The sequence below is a fragment of the Oncorhynchus tshawytscha genome, linkage group LG25, assembly GCF_018296145.1.
Source record: "Oncorhynchus tshawytscha isolate Ot180627B linkage group LG25, Otsh_v2.0, whole genome shotgun sequence".
Taxonomy (NCBI): domain Eukaryota; kingdom Metazoa; phylum Chordata; class Actinopteri; order Salmoniformes; family Salmonidae; genus Oncorhynchus; species Oncorhynchus tshawytscha.
Window position 1 is genome coordinate 27166731 of NC_056453.1, and position 20489 is coordinate 27187219.

Below are 20489 nucleotides of genomic sequence, written 5' to 3' on the forward strand. Positions count from 1 at the left end.
TTTGTTGAAATTATAAAAAGTTGACCGCATGAATGAGTGGCAAAGATAATAGGGGCAAATTTAGAAAACAACCAGTGAAAAAATACCTTTTCTCATCTGTATTGATTTCTGTATTAAATTCACCTGGTTTGTGTTCTCTCAATGTTGTGATATTCATACATCTATGAGGAAGATGGCATAGTCCTTAACCAATGTGTTTGGATTTTGTCCACAGCCCCGAAGTTTAAGCGGAGTTGATATGAGAAAACGGCAGCAGCCACACATTGAAGGACCTCCCCAGGCGCCTGGCCATCCAAGGCCCAACAACTGCTGCATGTGCTGGTGCGGTTGTTGTAAATGCCTCTGGTACGTCAATCCTCGCTTTCTGTTTACTTTCCCCATGTTTCCTCCATATTCAAAGGGCTATGGCTGTCTAAATGCCCTTTAGAATTATGAGAAATTGTGTTTCGATTTTCCTGGAATATAGACAGAAAAAAGCACCTGGTCATATTACCTTCAAGACCACATCCCTTTCAATGTTTTTATATTAGTGGGGGAAAGTATTGTAGACTAGTTATCAGCACTTTAGGCCAAAATAACCAATACTCGTACATTTGTAGTTATTGTCGTTATTCACCCAATGTTTAGGCTGATCACATTGTTTAGAAATTAAAGTAATGAATGCTGAAAGACTGTAGGTCACCAGGTAAAACATGACTTGATGCGTGAAGTCTTTTCCCCCTCATAGTTTTCAGTTCTATGGGTGCATAAACATTGTTTATCAGACCAATTATCTTGATGCCTGGGAAGAGGGTGAGTTTAGGATAGGAGACCCCCATATACAACTATATGATTACTACTTTTCGCGTTTCCGTGGAGAAAACGGCAGGGGCGCATTAGCTTTTAATAATCTGCATTTTCAAAATTCTGACCATCAAAAAAATCAGGATTTTAACCATTTCACCTGCATTTTATATTGAAAGTCAATGTTTGTGTTTGTTTGCTTCAATAGAGTTATCAGGGGCGTGCAACTATAGTTTTTCTTCACACAAAATAAATTAATGCAACACATTTGGTAGAAAATAGCATGGTTTTCATCAGATGACTACAAAAGTGCAACACTATTTGGCTATCAGGCACACATAAGTAAATTAGCTTACAATGAAAAAGTATGGTCTTTTTTTCAGTTCAAAGTCTAGTTTTGATTTATATTTCATTGAGTTGTCAACTAACATTATCCAATGTAAAATCAAGAAAGAAATGCAACATGTCATTGGATTTTGGTTAAAAGTTGGTAAATAAAGGCTAAATGCCCTTACATGTTGACCACACCGCTAGTGTCGCATGCGCGAGTGTTGCAAAATAAATGTACACAAACATGTTATTCAATCATTTCACCCACACTGATGGTGTGCGTCAACGAGAGTCTGCGTAACCAGGCACTAAAATAGAACTTGGTTCTATGTGTGATGCTTGATGCGCTGCCAGTCCCGTCTCTCCCATTTCCTCATTGTTAAAAAAAAATCATATACCCACGTGCCATCTCCTCATTGGTTTTAAGGAGCATATACCCATGTGGGTGATTGAAAGGTGAGGTCCACACTCCAGTCCAGTTGGTAGTGGTAATGCACCTTAAAGTTGGTTGCCAACCGCAATGTAAAGTCCAAAGAAGAAGAAGCCTGAAGGAGGAGAGATTACATTATTAGAAACTAACTTTTACCCTTTTATCTGTGGATTAATTTTTGGAGTAGAGGACCTTGTACATTTCAGGTAAAATAACAACCCAATGTTTATATCCTAGGACAGATTAGCTAGCAACAGCAAGCTAGCTAGCTAAATTGCCATACATTTTTTAAATGCTTTTCGACCTGTTCCCAAGTTAATATAGTTGGTTCAGAGTTTGTTTTGATATTTAAACCTGCGTGTTCTGATCGCGTCTGGTGTGGGTGGACAAAATCAACATGCACGGTCTGGTCCGCATGTTACATTGACTTTTTGCAAATCCAATCAGTCCACCACTGCTCTGATGTACTTTCTTCCGTGTAGTTTTTCTCCGGGAGGAAGTTAAAATGCAAGATAAACTTCATGTAAAACTTTAGGAAATGTAGCTGGCTACATTATTTCTATGATAAACATGAGAAATCTGATGCCCCACCCCCTCAACAAAGACTGGTTGAATCAATAATGTTTCCACATTTCATTGTGAGGATGTTGAATCTAAACTCAGCAAAAAAAGAAACGTCCCTTTTTCAGGACCATGTTTTTCAAAGATAATTCATAACTCCAAATAACTTCACAGATCTTCATTGTAATGGTTTTAAACACTGTTTCCTATGCTTGTTCAATGAACCATAAACAGTTCATGAACATGCACCTGTGGAATAGTTGTTAAGACACTAACAGCTTACAGACAGTAGGCAATTAAGGGCACAGTTATGAAAACTTAGGACATTGAAGAGGGCTTTCTAATGACTCTGAAAAACACCAAAAGAAAGATGCCCATGGTCCCTGCTCAGCTGCGTGAACGTGCCTTAGGCATGCTGCAAGGAGGCATGAGAACTGCAGTTGTGGCCAGGGAAATAAATTGCCATGTCCGTACTGTGAAACGCCTAAGACAGCGCTACAGGGAGACAGGACGGACAGCTGATCATCCTCGCAATGGCAGACCACGTATCTGGTGGCCACACCAGATACTGACTGTTACTTTTGATTTTGACCCCCCCCCTTTGTTCAGGGACACATTATTCCATTTCTGTTAGTCACATGTCTGTGGAACTTGTTCAGTTTACATCTGTTGTTGAATATTATTATGTTCATACAAATATTTACACGTTAAGTTTGCTGAAAATAAACACAGTTGACAGTGAGGATGTTTATTTTTTGCTGAGTTTACGTGGAAACAATGTTGATTTAACCAGTTTTTGTCCAGTGAGTGGACATCAGATTTGTCATGGTTGTCATAGAAAGAATGTACCCTGCTACATTTCCTAATATTTTGTAAGTTTTTCCCCCCCCTACATTTTAACTTGCTACCGGAGAGAAACTATACCAGAGAAAGAATATTAGTCAGAGTGCTGTCTGCTGATCGAATAACCGTTTATGAATGCGGGAATCTGATTCATGAAGACAATAGAAAATATTTATCTTCCAAGTGGAGAAGTGTAACCGGAGCACAAAATTAAGCCGAGCAGAAATTACAATAAGAACATTTTAGATCTGCGTTTACAAAACGCAGTTTTTCAGTGTTATCTTTTTTATTTTTTAACACGATCCCTAAATGTGAAAAGAACAAGGTAAATATCAGTTAATATCATTGGTTGTAGTTTGCATAGTGTATTGATAAGCCATCCTTTGCATTTCCATAAAAGGGGTGAAGTTTGTGATGACAACATGAGCAAACAGTAATTTGCAGTTTAAGAGTAATATATTTACAGACTGATCAAAGGTTATAAGCAAGCTCTAAGATTGTAAGAATAATATGTGACTGACCAGCTCAAATCAGTCTTATGCAGCAAAATTTGAAATGTTCTTTTACATTGGATAAAAGTAAAGACTCAGAGCTACGAAATGGTATATCATACACTGCAATTGAGGAACAATGGGAAAGTCATTCTGCTTTGAAAGTTGATCAACTTGTAAACTCACTTTTGAGAAAATGGCCTTTGAAAGTTTTGGTACCTATTGGAGAGCTCGCCTTTGTCTACACCCATTCAGCATTGTTCACACCCTCTTAAGCTTTAGCCCCACCCATCTCTTTAAGGATTCACACGGGATGAGATCATGTGCTAAACAGTGAGTAGTGTAGTAAAGATTAAGACTAAAAGTGGTAGTAGCCTACAATAAGGAACAATTCCAGGTAAACATAGTGTCCAGATAAAAAAATGTATAAATGTTAGACACCCAGACACACTTGTCTAAATTGATGGGTCATGTGAAATAAATGCTATAACCCCCAGCCATATCCAGTGGTGGGAAAAGTACTAAATTGTCATAGAGTAAAAGTATAAATAATTTCAAATTCCTTATATTAAACCAGACGGCACAATTATTTTATTGACGATAGCCAGGGGCACACTCCAACACTCAGACATAATTGACAAACGAAGCATTTGTGTTTTGAGTCGGCCAGATCAGAGGCAGTCGAGGGATGTTGACGAGGGATGTTCTCTTGATAAGTGTGTGAATTGGACAATTTTCCTGTCAAAATGTAACAAGTACTTTTGGGTGTCGAGTAAAAAGTACATTATTTTCTTTACTAATGTAGTGAATTAAAAGTAGCCAAAAATATGAAATAGTAATGTACAGATACCACAAAAACTACTTAAGTAGTACTTTCAAGTACTTTACACCACTGCCCAAATTTCTTCACACCAGTACATTATCATACTTTATATACCGTTAAACATGCACTTATCACATAGTATTCCATACCTAAGTTAAGGCCATGCAATCTGAGTTGAAACCTGAGTGAGGTGCACATGTACAGTACATAAAAAGATGCATGCACCATTTGCCACTTGTTGTTCGCCTATTGAAATTAAACTTAGCTAGCCAGCTACTTAACCCTGTTGCCCAAAGCTAATGTTATAAGCAGTCAGATAGCTTCATCTGGCTAGTGAGGCTCGACCGGACCGGGTTGTGTGTTGTGAAGCTAGCCACAATAAGGATTAGGCACAATAGTGGAATTCATAGAAATCCTGGTTGAAAATGAAACGACTGAAGAAATTAACAATGAAACAGCACAGCAAGTAAGTGAAATAGCCCACATAGGACTTTAACCCACACAGGGTTTTTGCTTTAAAGTCTTAACTAGTCCACGTAGGTTCTATTTCCATCAGGTCCACTCAGGTTTGGATGTTAACTCAATTTTTTTCTCAAAAAAACAAACATTGTTTCCAATAAATGTCAGTGTCATCCTATTTATCGGTCTCTGTTCGAAATGACATCCATTCCACTACCGCTCCCAGCCAGGCGGGGATCCGATCTGCTCCGTCTAGTGGAGTATGGCTTCCCCGGCTGCATCTAATGCAACTTCCATGCACGGTTAACCTGGATTTCCCAGGAACAATCAGCAAAATTATGATTTATCATCCCTTCCTTGTCGCCAAATATTGTGGTGGAAATTCTAACCAAGTGAGAGAGACTTTGTTATTTCTTCAAACAATCAATCTTTATTATTGATTAAGAATTGCAATAATGAAGCTGGTCAACAACCACCCATCGGTAATCAGATTTGGGTTACAGCTCTTTATAGCAAAGTACATCCTCCTGAATGTTCATGACAAACAGATGCCTGGAATGGGTCAAAAGGTTAGGATTTGTATGTGAGAAAGGAGTAACCCCCAGTCAGATAGCATTTGCTGTGAAGACTGTTCCAATTGTATAGAAATCAGGGTTTGGCACCTAAGACAAGGTTCCTCCCATCAGTCGTCCTTGTACTTAATAATACACAAAACACCAACTCATTCTATGGAATGCAGGCTGTAGGTTCTATCACCAAGCCATCATAATTCAATTGCCAGCACCAAGCCCCAGAGGCCCAACTCAGTCCCACAGACACAGATGAGAGAGTACTAAGAAATGTAATTCGATGCATAAACAGTATTATAACTTCATCTTGTAAGTTTTCTACCATATTACTCCACAATACTAATCTAATTGACAGAGTGAAAAAAGGGAAGCCTGTACAGAATAAAAATATTCCAAAACACATAGTGGGGCAAAAAAGTATTTAGTCAGCCACCAATTGTGCAAGTTCTCCCACTTAAAAAGATGAGAGAGGCCTGTAATTTTCATCATAGGTACACTTCAACTATGACAGACAAAATGAGGGAAAAAAATCCAGAAAATCACATTGTAGGATTTTTAATGAATTTATTTGCAAATTATGGTGGAAAATAAGTATTCTAACATTTAAAATCCATTTTAATCCCACTTTGTAACAACAGGATTTGGTAAAAGTCTAGGGCTGTGAACTCTTTCTAAAGGCACTGTACATGGTATCGGTCTCTAAAACTACCATGTAAGTCAATAGTTTTAGCACCACTTAATATGAAATGGGCCTAACTTTGAACCTACTGTAAGTTTAAGACCAAGGCTGAACAAAGCAAGCTTCAGGACACCACCACAGCCAAGTCTGTCTTGGACAGTGAACCCACAATATAGGCCTTCAAAACAATGGCTTGAAATAATGAAAACATTGAAGAAAGCATAATTGTAAGACTCGTTTCTAAAATGTGGCCTCCACAACCCTTCCCAATTATATGGTGACCTTATCTTCTCTATAAACAGCCAGCCTATTTCCATCTTCACATCACATGCAAAATAGCTGTGAAGAACATGTTTTATATTTAGTCATCTCAGGAGGTGTAGAGCCTGTGGCTAGCCTGCTCAATTATGTCAGGACAAAGGATACTTTGATGAAGATACTAAGAGGAAGCTAATATTCACCACTGTGCGACTCCCAGTATATGACATATCATATATGTAGGAAGAGACATGCCATGTATGGGTACATGTATGTTGTCTTTCTGAATCCTTAGCGCTCATTCTGGAACCTAGCTGCATTATCGGCTCAATTAAATTGGGGTACTTTTTTGTGCATTAGCAAAAAAAGAAATAAAGGGGGAGCGGGATTCCTGTGGTAAACTCTGTCACAGGTAGATGCTTCCTGCTTTCAGAAAAACATAGGTCCACAAAGTACACAGGCGGTAGTTTGTAAACAAAGATACTACATATAGCCTACTTTTATTAGGTTTGATTGGATACGGTAGCCCCATGGCTAAAGAACACTCCCTCAAGTGCTTTTATAACCCAAAGACAAATAGAGCTTTGAGATAAAGAAGAGGAACTTATCATCTCAAGCTCTTCGAGAGATGCTGCTGTGTCAAGAGGCTGTGCCCCTAGGCAGAAGCACATTAAAGCAGCACTTACTAGCACAACACTAGGAATCTGCTGTCAGAGATGCACAAGTAAATCCAATCGGGTTGTGGCGATGTTCTGTGTCTGTAGCTAGGTTTTCCTTCCAATTGGTGACCGATTTCCATATGTGACTCGTTTTTAAATCAAAATGCATTTTTTGGGGGCAGAAATTCCTTCTGGAACGTGTGAACTTTCATGTGCCTTAATAACAAACTTGTATGCCATCTGTAAATATGAATACAATTGTTAAATTACGAGCCTAGTTGGTTTAGCCACAGAAAAAACCTGCAACCTTCCTGCTAGCAATGATTGGCTGAGATAATGATTGCACTGTACATGCCGAGAGATGAGTTCGGATTGGTCTGCCATGTAGCACGCTTCTGTCTATTTGAGCTGGTCAGTATGAGTAGGTAATCCTGTTTTAACGCTGCTTAAAAATATATGTATTGCGTAGTAGAACTGCATAAGTGCTGATCTCCTCTTTCTGGAGAACTGAGATTTGATATCAGTGGAATTAGAGTATGATAGCTAATGAGATAACCCTTATCTCTGGATTACATCTTCAAACTAAGGGCAACCATGGCATCTGTGTGACAGAGAGGGAGAAGCGTCCATCCATGTACACGGGTAAAATAGTCTAGCTAGCTACATTTTCAGATATGACACATTTCTAATTTAGTCAAAGTCATTTTAATTTCATGGCTGGCTCACTAGCTAACGTTACATGTATGCTCTGTGTAGTAATATTTTTCGTATTTCAGAGCCATTTGCTTAGCTAGCTATAGCCTAATGTTAGCTAGCTAACATGGCATCTGGTTGGTTAGCTACCTGCAAATTCATGCAGGGTAGTAACGTCATGAGTTGGGATTATGGTTCATTGTTTAGCTAGCTAGCTACATGTCTTAACAAAAGACTCCACTATGCCAGTAAGCTTTTCAATAGAATGTTAATGATGTCACTGCGACAACTGTTGATAGACGTAGCTGGTAAATTTGATCTGGCTATCTACTCTGATTTCAGAGCACTCTCTTCTGAGTTTGCCAGAGCACAGAATAACTGACGAATTTACGAACGCTCAACACCCGTCAGTAAACGTTGGCAAAAAAACATAAATTGTTGCCAGCATCACAGTTGCAGTCGCCAACGCTCTGGATAACAGACTGACCAGCTCTGCTAGGGCGTGTAAAATTGTCAGAGTGAGCTGTTCTCTCATTTGTGTTTGGATGTAGCTAGCAAGCTAGCCAACGTTAGCCAGTTAGCTTGGGTGCTTGACTGCTGCTGTTAGGACAGAACGTTCAGATCAACCTTAACCTCTTGAAGCTAGGGGGCACTATTTTTATGTTTGGCAAAATAACGTTCCCAAAGTAAACAGCCTATTTCTCAGGACCAGATGCTAGAATATGCATATAATTTACAGATTAGGATAGAAAACACTCTAAAGTTTCCAAAACTGTCAAAATATTGTCTGTGATATTTACTGATATTGCAGGCGAAACCCTGAGAAAAATCAAACCAGGAAGTGGAAAACTCCATGTTCCATAGCCTCCCATTGCTCCATTTAAAGGGATATCAACCAGATTCCTTTTCCTATCACTTCCTCACGGTGTCAACAGTCTTCAGACATAGTTTCAGGCTTTTATTTTGAAGAATGAGCGTGAACGACCACATTGCGTAAGTGGATAGGTGGGGGCTCTGAGTGAATTGTGCGCAAAAGAGAAAGGTGGCCATTGTTCCTCACGGTCCTAGTGAAAAGCCAACTGTTCCAGTTGATATATTATTGAATAGATATTTGAAAAACACCCTGAGGATTGATTATTAAAAAAACGTCTGACATGTTTCTGTGGACATTATGGATGTAATTTGGGATTTTTGTTTGCGTTGTCGTGACCGCTCTTTCCAGTGGATTCCTTTGCATAACGCACCAAACTAACGGAGGTATTTGGATATAAAAAATATCTTTATGGAACAAAAGGAACATTTGTTGTCTAACTGGGAGTCTCGTGAGTGAAAACATCCGAAGATCATCAAAGGTAAACGATTAATTTGATTGCTTTTCTGATTTTCGTGACCAAGTTACCTGATGCTAAGTGTACTTATTGTTTTGTCGAGCGATCGATAAACTTACACAAACGCTTGTATTGCTTTCGCTGTAAAGCATAATTTCAAAATCTGAGATGACAGGTGGATTAACAAAAGGCTACGCTGTGTTTTGCAATATTGCACTTGTGATTTTATGAATATGAATATTTTCTAGTAACATTATTTGACTGTGGCGCTATGCTATTCAGCGTTGCTGATGACAGTTATCCCGGATCCAGTATGGGTGGTTCAGAGAGGTTAAAGAGATGGGTGGGGCTAAAGCATGAGGGTGTGAACGATGCTGAATGGGTGTAGACAAAGAAGAGCTCTGCAGTAGGTGTAACAATACATTCAAAGGCCATTTTCTCAAAAGTGAGGTTACAAGTTTATCAACTTTCAAGGCAGAATTACTTTCCCATTGTTCCTCAACTGTAGTGTATGATATACCATTTAGGCAAAAAGCCATATAGCCATATACCATCTAGCCAAAAATTACCATTTCAAATTTTGCTACATAAGATCGAGCCGGTCGGTCATATATTCTAAAGTCTGCATAGAGAAAATATGTGAATTTTCCCACTAGAGGTGTTTATTTTTATTTTTAGCTTCTACTTTTTAGCAGATAAAATGCTGTGCGTGATAACGTAGTGCACATAAAAGCACATTTGTTTTAGTTTTCAAGTACTGAATAATAAAACAGAAGTTTTTGTTTCCATTGCAATTTCAACTCTACGGATGGTTTTGTCACAAAAACTGTTGCCATAAATAGCATACTTGCCCAATTTGGTTTTGCTTCATGCTCTATTGACAACAGTAAGCTGATGAATTGGACAGGGTAGATTATATGATGAGATATGGATCAAATGTTTTAATTGGCAGCCATGCACCGATCAAGCACCGATCATCATGTGACCATCATCATCCAAATGAAAGTTACAATCTTGGCACACCTGTATTTGGAGAGTTCCTCCCATCCTTCTCTTCAGATCCTCTCAAGCTCTGTCAGGTTGGATGGGGAGCGTCGCTGCACAGCTATTTTCAGGGCTCTCCAGAGATGTTAGATCGGGCTCTGGCTCAAGGGCTCTCCAGAGATGTTAGATCGGGCTCTGGCTCAAGGATATTTGAAGACTTCTCCCGAAGCCACTCCTGAGTTGTCTTGGCTGTGTGCTTAGGATCGTTGTCCTGAAGTTGAACCTTTGCCCCAGTCTGAGGTCCTGAGTGCTCTAGAGCAGGTTTTCATCAAGGATCTCTGTACTTTGCGCCGATCATCTTTCCCTTGATCCTGACTAGTCTCCCAGTCGTTGCTGCTGAAAAACCCCAGTCCCTGCTGCCACTACATGCTTCACTGTTGGGATGGTGCCAGGTTTCCTCCAGATGTGATGCTTGGCTTTCAGGCCAAAGAGTTCAATCTTGGTTTCTTCAGACCAGAGATTCTTGTTTCTCATGGATTGAGAGTCCTTTAGGTGCCTTTTGGGGAAACTCCAAGTGGGCTGTCATGTACCTTTTACTGAGGAGTGGCTTCCATCTGGCCACACTACCATAAAGGCCTGATTGTTGGAGTGCTGCAGAGATGGTTGTATTTCTGGAAGGTTCTCCCATGTCTACAGAGGAACTGTGGAGCTCTGTCAGATTGACCATCGGGTTCTTAGTCAACTCCCTGACCAAGGCACTTCTCCACCGATTGCTCAGTTTGCCCGGGTGGCCAGCTCTAGGAAGTGTCTTCCATTTAAGAATGATGGAGGCCACTGTGTTCTCGGGGACCTTCGATGCTGCAGACATTTTTTGGTTTTCTTCCCCAGATCTGTGCCATGACACAATCCTGTCTCTGAGCTCTATGGACAATTCCTTCAACCTCATGGCTTGATTTTTTTCTCTGACCATGCACTGTCAACTGTGGGACCTTTTATATAGACAAAGGGAAGGGGTCTGAATACTTTCCGACTGCATTGTACATCCCCCAACAGCTTTGTTGGGGGAAAGCTAAATCCTAGTTGGCATGAAACTGAGTGCTGTGATGGCTAAATGAGGCTAAACACTGAATGTTTAGATTTTTAGGCTACGTTAGTACTGACTGTCTGATGATTGACAACCATTATCGATGGTGATGACATTGATGTGACAAATGGTGGTTTAGCCTATTTGAACTTAACTGGCGCTGCGCAGTAAAGAACACACAAATGACAGAGTGATTTGCCTATTCCGTTTTGCTTTAACCTATTTCAATATATATACAGAACGCAAGAGAGGAATGTAGGCTAGACAGTGTGGAGAATTCCACCAAAGCAGTCCAGTCAGAAAATATTGTTTCTCGCTCTCTCTGATGCATGGGCCTAAACCTATTCATTTTTTCTATATAATGGACACTCCATAGTTCACTCAAATTACAAAATGACATATTGGTTTCATTACCCTGTAAGCAGTCTATGGACAAGGTAGAGCTGGGCGATATGAACAAAAATCCATATAACGATAACAAATTATGATAAAACATTTTTAGGGGGAGGTGCTAGAGCTGGGCGTTATGAACAAAAGGTATTATTGTAATAAATGTAACACTTTTTTTTGCTCGATAAAACAAATAACGCTACATATTTTGTTTTTCGAACAGTTCCTTTATATTAGCTGCAGGGTTCTAGACACATTTTCCCAGTGCCAAGTAAGACAATTAAAATGGTAGCCTATGATTCAAAAAGTAAGCTGTTTCATCTAACATATCCAGGAAATGCATTATTGATATTTTGATAGGATCCAGAATGTTCAGATTTATATCTTGATCCTCAGAGAATTTTCTGACATCTTTGTGCATATTGGCCTAAAGACTATATTATTGTTATTAGGAAGTGGGAACTCAAAACACTTAGCTAGATTGCTAACAACTATTGTTGCTATAAAGCCATGTGGGCTAATTGATTAATCAATCAGTAAATCTAGGCTAATGTCCTAAAAGAAAATCCTGTGCTAGGCCTAGACTACTTGATGTAGACCTATTCACTGCAAATGGCGCACTCCGGCTCAACTCCTCAGGCGCATCAAAACCATACTACACAGATTACTCTGGTTGTGAATTGGTGCCATGAACTCAATATTAAGAGGTAAGAAATATATTATATACTCACAGAAAGCTGTGACTCTCCTCTCTAACTAGAACAACAGTAGTTGCTTTGAAAACTAATTTTCCCCAGTAGCAGTTTGAGCAATGGTCATATGCTTGTGCTTCTCAGAATGCATCTCTCCCTCCTCTGTGCGCACAGTGGGCAGAGGGAGTAAGAGTCAGCAGCTGACAGCGAAACAGGGACAGGCAGATACTTTCGTAGCAGGAATAAACATAATGCATATATTACTGTTGACCAAAGAATTGTTTTAGAGAAATCTACAGGAACGTTATGTAACAAAATCACCTAAAATTACTGGCAAGCAATTGTCGGTGTCTAGTGTTTGGTTTATCGTCCCAGCTCTGGGACAAGGTATGACAGCAACCCATGCTTTGGTTTAGATTCCGTGGCACTGTTTCCACATGCTAACATTTTAGCATTTGCGGCACAAATCCCATTCAAGTCATGGGACCGATATTAGCATTTTTCGCACATCACGTTCAAATCATCTATATTGGACTTTGTTGAGCTTCACAATCAATTTGAGATACTTTCGGATGATTTGGACATGATTGTATATGTAGGTGTTTAGTATGAAAATAATGATCATATGACACAGGCTGAACCAATAGGCCTAAACTAGGCTACATCCAAGCGCAATTCAGTCAAATCTGCATAGCAGTATTTACACAGTGGCATATACACGTGCCTTTTCTCCAATACATCCCTACTTGAAATTTCACACAGAATTAACACATTCCGTTTGCATGGCAGTTGAAATTTCTTGATAACCTCTTTCCAATGCATTTGTAATGTATTTAGGAACAAAACATGCACCTCAAACTAGCTTTTCAGGTGTTTGTGAAAGGACAGACAGCTGGAATGTATTGTTAATGTGTTACAATTCAATTTGCAATATAATTTGTTATTGTGTAATTATTGTGTATCCCAACATGTGTTTAACATGTACATTTCCGGTATAGCGATTTTGTAAAGGTTTTGTGTACTGTAAATAGCAGGGAGTCTCACTCCACTCAGAGGTTGTTTCCACATCTAGTTTTCTCCTGGTTTTCAGAAGAATACATACCTGTTCTCAGGAAGTAGTTCAACAAAGATACTACATGAACATCCAACCTTGAGACTGCCATATAAATAAGTATGTTTGAATATGGAATATGTTTGAAAACAATAGTAATGTTTGATCTGCTTCTCCTTTTCCAGGAATGAGGACCGCATGGAGCGTTCCGAACGGGCATGCACTAAAATGGATAGTATTGAAGCCACGGAGGAGCAGTAAGTTGCCAGCTATGCCTTTTTCCATAGGTTGTCTCTGAGAAAATACCAAACTGTTTTGATATGATGTCACATTTTGGTAATTTAGCAGATGCTCTTATCCAGAGCAACTTACAGTAGATAAGACGACCACATATGACAATCATAGTAAAACGTTCCTCAACAAAGCAGCTATTAGCGAAATCAGTCTTAGTAAGAAAAGACAAGTGCAAGTGTTAGTGCAAGAAAGGGAAGTACAACAGTGAGGTGTTATTTTTGTTTTCATGTTGTCAGATAAGCTGATGGCCTTTGGTCACGCCTGTTCATCCCTGTCTTTTGAAGGCATTATACAGTACATAGACATTATACATTACGACTGTCAGCCTCAAGAAAGGATGCCAGAAAATATGCCAGAAAATGTCATTATTTGCATGCAAGAAATTAGCCAGAATGCATGCCAGAAATTAATTGCATGCCAGAAATCTAATTGTATTGCCTGTTTCGTTTTACTGCTTTGGCCCATTCATTTTCTCTCTTTATATTGCTGCTGTGTCAATATCTATTCCTGTGTGTTGCTCACTCATTTGCTGTATTAGCCAATTAGAGCATGAGTTTTATTTTCTCTCCACCTCTCTCACAATTTCAGTTATTTGACTGAAACATATCTTAACTGAGGACACACAAGGACATAATTTTCATCCACCCCAAAGGAGCAGGTCCATTATAGTGTATAGGGCTCAGCTCTACGGTATATTGTGTGCTTATTATTTGCGTGATATGTAATATTGTCAGATTTCTGCATTCAGCTGCATTTACACGATGTAGCCTGTCTGGCTGCCCAAACAATTGTGAGCCCAATACTGTTCTCACATGGCTGTGGCCATGACACAGGGTTCAACCTGAGGCTCTACCTTGGAACACCCATTCTTCATGTTGTTGTTGTAATAAGTGAGATCACCCAGTCCTAATTGTAATAATGGTAACACTTTAGCATGTGACATGCTTAGCATGTTTTGTCGATTGAGACATGAAAATAGCAGGAAGTCCCGCACACTGAATGTTCCTAATTACCACCTTTTAATGACAACATTTCAATTGTTCCCTGTAGCCATGACTCTTAGGCCTCAGACACACCAATAGCGTTTGCTGGCCGAGATTACTTAGCACCTGTGAACGTAATTTGCGAACCGAGTGACCCCCGATTTTACATGTAAAATTGAGTGAAAAATATTGTCAGTCAGACGTTTGCAGTGGGTGGTTCCTAAACACAGCGTGCTGAACGATCGGCAGATGAACGCTAGATCTACATTCGGTGCGATGTGTGCAAGCCTTTAGGTCAAAAAGGCTCTTAGGGAGATGCTCTGGTTCAAAGTGTTGAAGTCATTGAATGTGGTGATTAGGATCATACCAAAGTGTTCCACTAGTATATGCACAAGTCAGCCAAATGGAATGGTTGGTTGGTTACAGTGGCTAACCAAGGTATGGATTGCAGTCTCTTCATGTCTTCTTAGACTTCTTCGAGGTAAGCGGTCTACATTATAAGGTGGGTCAACTATCGCTTTAAAAATAAGGCTTGAATAAAATAGTTTTCCATAAGGGCCACACCCCTGATCTATGTTTCCCAAGTTCTAGCTGTTTGAAAATGTTCAAGCTATAACATGTACTTTCTCCAAATCACTCTACCTGGCTATAAATCTTCAGGTGGTTGAGGCTGACTACTTGTAGAAATGTGTCATCATATAACAGTATATAGGCAAGATCTTTGTCGTTGAGTCCCGCTACCATATCTGCCTATAGCAGCTTGTGCACAATACTGAAATTACATCTCTCTAAAATGACAAAACAGGATATTTGAGGTATGGGGCATTTCAATGTAGCCTATTCTCGTTTTTATGACTTATAATCAACACTGTCCTTGACATAGTATCTATATGAATGCCTACAAAAATGCATAGCCTCATTTAATTCATTTTCAAAGACACAAGTAGGTAAATCAGATTTCAAATAAGTAATTACACTGTCAAAATTGTGAAGAAGTTAAATAATAAAATAAGTATGGGGAATAATAGTAGTGTTCTGACAAGCACATTCATTACCTGCGTACCCTTTTCCCATCTTCAACCAAATGTGTGCCTGTCAAGTTACCAGGTTGTTACCACCTAGTAATTATTAGGCTAGTTAGCGCCCCAGCGCCTATCAAATGTGTCCTGCGATTAAAAAAACATATCTCCAGTAATATGGATCATAAATGGAACCGTGAGGCTTAGGGAACGCTGGCATACAGTGTGCAGGCCGTTGTTCTTTTCATGTTTATCATGAGCCCAGGACCTACGTTTTTTCAAGGATGTGTGTATGACATATGACCGCTACTATTTCTATTGCTAATTGAAACAGCCTGTGGAAACCATGTTATTGCATCTCTGGAGAAAAAATAATGAATTTGTTTGTCTTGTGTAATGTGAGAGTCCAGACTGCTAACACTGGGTTCCTGGTATCCTGTGTTTAGGCAACCCACTCTAGACGAGGTAGTTGCCTGGGCCCGTAGCTTCGAGCTGGTGATGCGCTCCTCAGAAGGCAGGGAGATTTTCCGAGAATTTCTGCGCTCTGAGTACAGCGAAGAGAACCTGTTGTTCTGGCTGGCCTGTGAGGAGCTGAAGAAGGAGACGGACCCGACTGCGATCGATGAGAAAGCCAGGATCATCTACGAGGACTACGTCTCCATTCTATCGCCAAAAGAGGTAGGAGGCATCATGTTGGAAGCAGGAGTTTGACTGGCACCTAGTATCACTCGGCTGATATTTACTTTGTTTTCAGGACTATTCCATTGGTTCCATTGTGGGAAATTAAAGCACGTACAGCTGAAGTATTTGACAATGTTTGGAATACATGTATTTGACCCAGGTCTGATTCCAAGACATATTGAAACCCCAATCTCAAAGTGGTTGTGTGTGATAGCAATGTCACTGTTCTCTCCCGCTCCTCTGCCTTCAGGTGAGCCTGGATTCGCGGGTGAGGGAAGGCATCAACCTGAGCCTGACGGAGCCCAGCAACTTGATGTACGAGGAGGCCCAGCTGCAGATCTACACCCTGATGCACAGAGACTCCTACCCCCGTTTCCTCAACTCCTCCGTTTACAGGGACCTTCTGGACAGCAAGAGAAGCTCCTGCCTAGACACCTAAAGTAACCCCCACCCTCCCAAAAAACAAGAAGACAATAAGGTGCCAGAACTGGGTTTGATATTTTCCTTTTTTGAAAAAGAAACAAGAAAATAATGAATAGTTTAACAATTTCAAGTGTCTGCTCGCAGGCAGCCCTGAGGTTTAGTTCCTGGTTTAACTGCAGATAAGAGCTCCTCGGGCTACTGTGACAAAGAGAAACAAAAGGAAGGACAGACCCATTGTTTCTGTACTGTACTTTTGAGAGTTCTCCTCCTTTCGCTCCCTCTTTCTCTATCTTGCTCTGTATTTTTCTCTCTCAAATTCTGTCCCATGCCTCAGCCATTTTTACAGTCCAAAAACAATGTCTTTTTTACGATGGCTGTAGAGCTTGACCGTGGTGAGCAGGAAAATCAGACTTTGCATGTAACAAGGTAATGGAATTCGCTCTACAGTAGCTTGGTATTTTAGCAGTGGACTGCAAAGGTTCTTGAATATGAGATGTATTTTCTTCTGTTCTTGGGATATACCCTGTCAAGCTCTTGATGTGAAGGGAATATTGATATTTGCCAATTAGCTTGCAGTCGTTGATTTTGAGAAGGTTGAAAGTTTTACAGCAGTGTTAATATCCAAGCACTTGCCTTCTTTACAACTCTAAAACTGGGAGAAGGGCTAGAATTGTGGTCGGGCAGCTAAATGTCTTATGAACATTACTTTCCACGGGAAATCACAATGCCTTTATGTGAAAAAGGCAGCACAAGAGCTGCTTGTTATGGCAACAACACAGTTTAGTAAACACAGAGTCCTTTCTATCCTTCCCACACCATCTCACCCTGAGAGAAGCACAGGTTATGTCAAAGGTTGGAATCATTGTTGGAGAAAAAAAGAAATCAAAACATTCAATTCAGTCGTTTCATACAATAAATCATTAACACTTTACAGCTCTCGAGAATGAAAGAGAACCATTTACTTATTAGTTTTTCTACTGCCTATAATATAAATAGTAGTAATCACGATGCCTTGGTTTGGAAGGTAAATTATAAGATAGTGGTATGTCTAATGCATCACCATGAGGTCTAAGAGTGGGATGCAATGCTGACACATGGAATTATGAAGTAGGCCTATATGGCTTCTTGTTTTAAAGCTGTAGCTAGTCCTAGACTGAAGGGGGTCAGTACCAGCTAAGTAACAGCCCAGTCGGGGGCAGAAGAGGTGGAATCAGACGTATTTATATATAGTTGTTGGAGGTTTGCAGTCCTGTTCACCAGATGTGCGTCTGTCTTTAAGACTGGTTATTGAGGCTCCAATAAGGTGCTTGGATCTCCGGTGAGCCCCATGCCGTTAAGTCTCTCTGCTTTACAGAGTTTGGCAGGGGAGGTGAATAGATATTTTTGAGACGGGTCGTTGTTTTTTTTCCTAAAATTGCCAGCACGCATTATTGTGTGTACCTGCCGTCCAGATACATACTTATCAAAACATTTTAAAGAGTTCAAGTCCCATGAACATATAGGCCTAAAATATATGTTAAATGATTTTTTGTTGTTGTTGCAAGTGTGACATTTAAACATGGAGAAATTATTGCAGGCCTTTGTCACCTGTTGATGTGTAAAAGGTCCGTGCATGAGTAAAGTATATTGTGAGAGGGAGAGTTGTGTGTATTGTCACCACTGGTGGGTAATGATATTCATGTGTCATTGAAGCAGTGCCACTCTTCTGTTTGAACATACTACCTGACGTTCATGTGCCAAGGCCAGTCATTATTTAATTCAATTAAGGGTTTTAATAAAGCCCATATACTCTAGGTTATTGAAGTGCAATTGGATCAGATGTAGGCTTTCTGTTTGTATTCATTCACAAAAATGAATATATAGCATAGCCTAATGATATCAGCCATTTTGAACATCCAACAATATTCTAACGTTCCGTAAATTTCGTTCACATTCAGCCACCTTTCTAGATAGTTTGTTGCAATAGTGTTTGCATACTCTTTAATGAACAGTGATACAGTGAAAGTGATACAGTATGCATGCACCACAGTGGTTAGGTAGAGGATACCTTTTTATGTAGCTCTATTAATGACAAAATAAATGACTTGCTCATTTTAGATATTATTTCAGCTGTAACTTCTGAATGTTTGACCAACCAGACAGTGAAATTATGGTTCAATCAAACCAAGTTTACATTCATGCGGTGAGCAATCATCCTGGAAAAGCAAGAGAAGCCAATTGCAAAAAAAATCTAGGTAGGAAAATGGTTCTGAATGATTCACAATTAGCATTTTACACTGGGTGAAGAGCAGTATTGCAGGTTTGTACGACGTGTTCTCTGGTGTCTCGGAGTAATTGATTATTTTCACTCCATGGAAAGAAATGGTTGTTCATTTTACTGACATTTCAACAAGGATTTAGCAATTAATGACATGAGGTGGTATCATAGGCATAGTGTCATGTTCAAATGTTGACTTTCAATTCAGAATGAATGGCTTTGAAAGGTGGCAGAGGTTTGTTGGCAGAATAAGATTTTTATCTGAAGTGTCAGAATTGATGTGATTAAGAGAAGCATTGGCCTTATCTACTGTGTTTCTCCTTTAACTTTCATTAGGGATTTCACTACCTCTCATATTGGTTAATTTATTTCACATCTAGTTGTCAATGTACACTTTGTTTTTAGATCTACTTGAAGCCTAACACTGTAAACAAAATGTGCACAGAAAATATATGTATTAAGCGTTAAAGGACGATTAGCCTAGTTAACTTTTTTGTTTGTTTAATTGTGTTCAACTGGAAAAAGATTTTTAGATATATAAATAATTCAGGAAATTCACTGTTTAAAGGGCTAATCTCATTTTGCCTATGCAAAGATATTACTGTTGAAATATGGGAAAGGATAGGTTAAGTTTGATGGAACATGGTTTACATTGCCCTTTGCTGATATTCATATCTTATTCAGCAAAAATGTACCCTTAGTTTTGTTTCTATATAAATATATAACAAGTAATATACAGAGAAAATAGTATATGCCTTCGTGATGAAAAAAACAACAACACTTGATAAATACAAATAAATATGTGTGTTGTCTGACCTGTGGCTGTGTTATGACATCTTGGTGAGATGACAGTTCACTGCAAAATACACCTGTTGACTGATCGACTAGTCCGAGACTCCTTCATCCATAGAGGCTTTATTATCCATTCAGTGTTTTCTTTCAGGCCAATGAGCATCTCTTTATCCAAGGAGCTATTCAATGTCATTATTGCTGTACGTAACCCATATTGTCATTTGCAATCCTACCATTTCGAATTTCAAAACATTTCTACTGTACAATCAAGGGACAGTCTTGTTTATTGTTGTTTCCAAGGGTGCTTCGTAGTCACATTCACAAAGGTTGAAGGGCTATTTTAGTCACTTAAACAAAGATGTTAAATCCACAAGAACAGAAACATCTACCTCTTGGTTGCTTTCCCAAACCTGTAGGCTACTTTGGTACTTGGCCTTTTTTGTCAGACCACCGGAATGTAATAAGACGGAAATAGCAGTACGAGAGCTATGATGTCGTGGTAAAATTCTGTAGATATAAGGGTGCAGTTTTTCTTCGACTGCACACAACACATTAATAACTCATTAATAACAATACATTGAACTAATAACTAATATTACTACTGACTGGCTGAATTAACATTTTCAATAAGTACGTTCGCTAATGACATTACATTTCAGTTGTCTTGTTAATGTTCCCTTTTAAGATTTAATGTGGTACTACATTATTATGTCCAAGCGGGGTATACTGGTCACTAGACCCATAAATATTTTTCTGTATATCTAATCATACCCCTTGAGCTGTCTGTGTCTTCCTGACTGGTGGCTCTTTTTAAAATAAAATAAATATGTTTCTCTGCTGAAATCTGGGTAAAAGATTGAAAGGAATGATAATCTTAATCAGTACTTTTAGTTATTGCTTGCTTTTCTAAAGTCTACCAACTTTGCCAGCAGG

At 39.4% G+C, this 20489-nt stretch overlaps 1 protein-coding gene across 2 annotated transcripts in view; it reads left to right on the forward strand.

The window, feature by feature from the left end:
- rgs17 (regulator of G protein signaling 17) overlaps window positions 1–19645 on the forward strand; it is a 37818-nt gene extending 18173 nt beyond the window's left edge. For both annotated transcript variants that reach the window (XM_024388155.2, XM_042306190.1), the window contains 4 exons: window positions 215–345; window positions 13293–13364; window positions 15850–16081; window positions 16335–19645. In XM_024388155.2, the coding sequence (XP_024243923.1) occupies window positions 215–345; window positions 13293–13364; window positions 15850–16081; window positions 16335–16523 (624 nt within the window). In that variant the 3' untranslated portion in view covers window positions 16524–19645. The remainder of the gene's footprint in view (window positions 1–214; window positions 346–13292; window positions 13365–15849; window positions 16082–16334) is intronic.
- The last annotated feature ends 844 nt before the right edge of the window (window positions 19646–20489 follow it).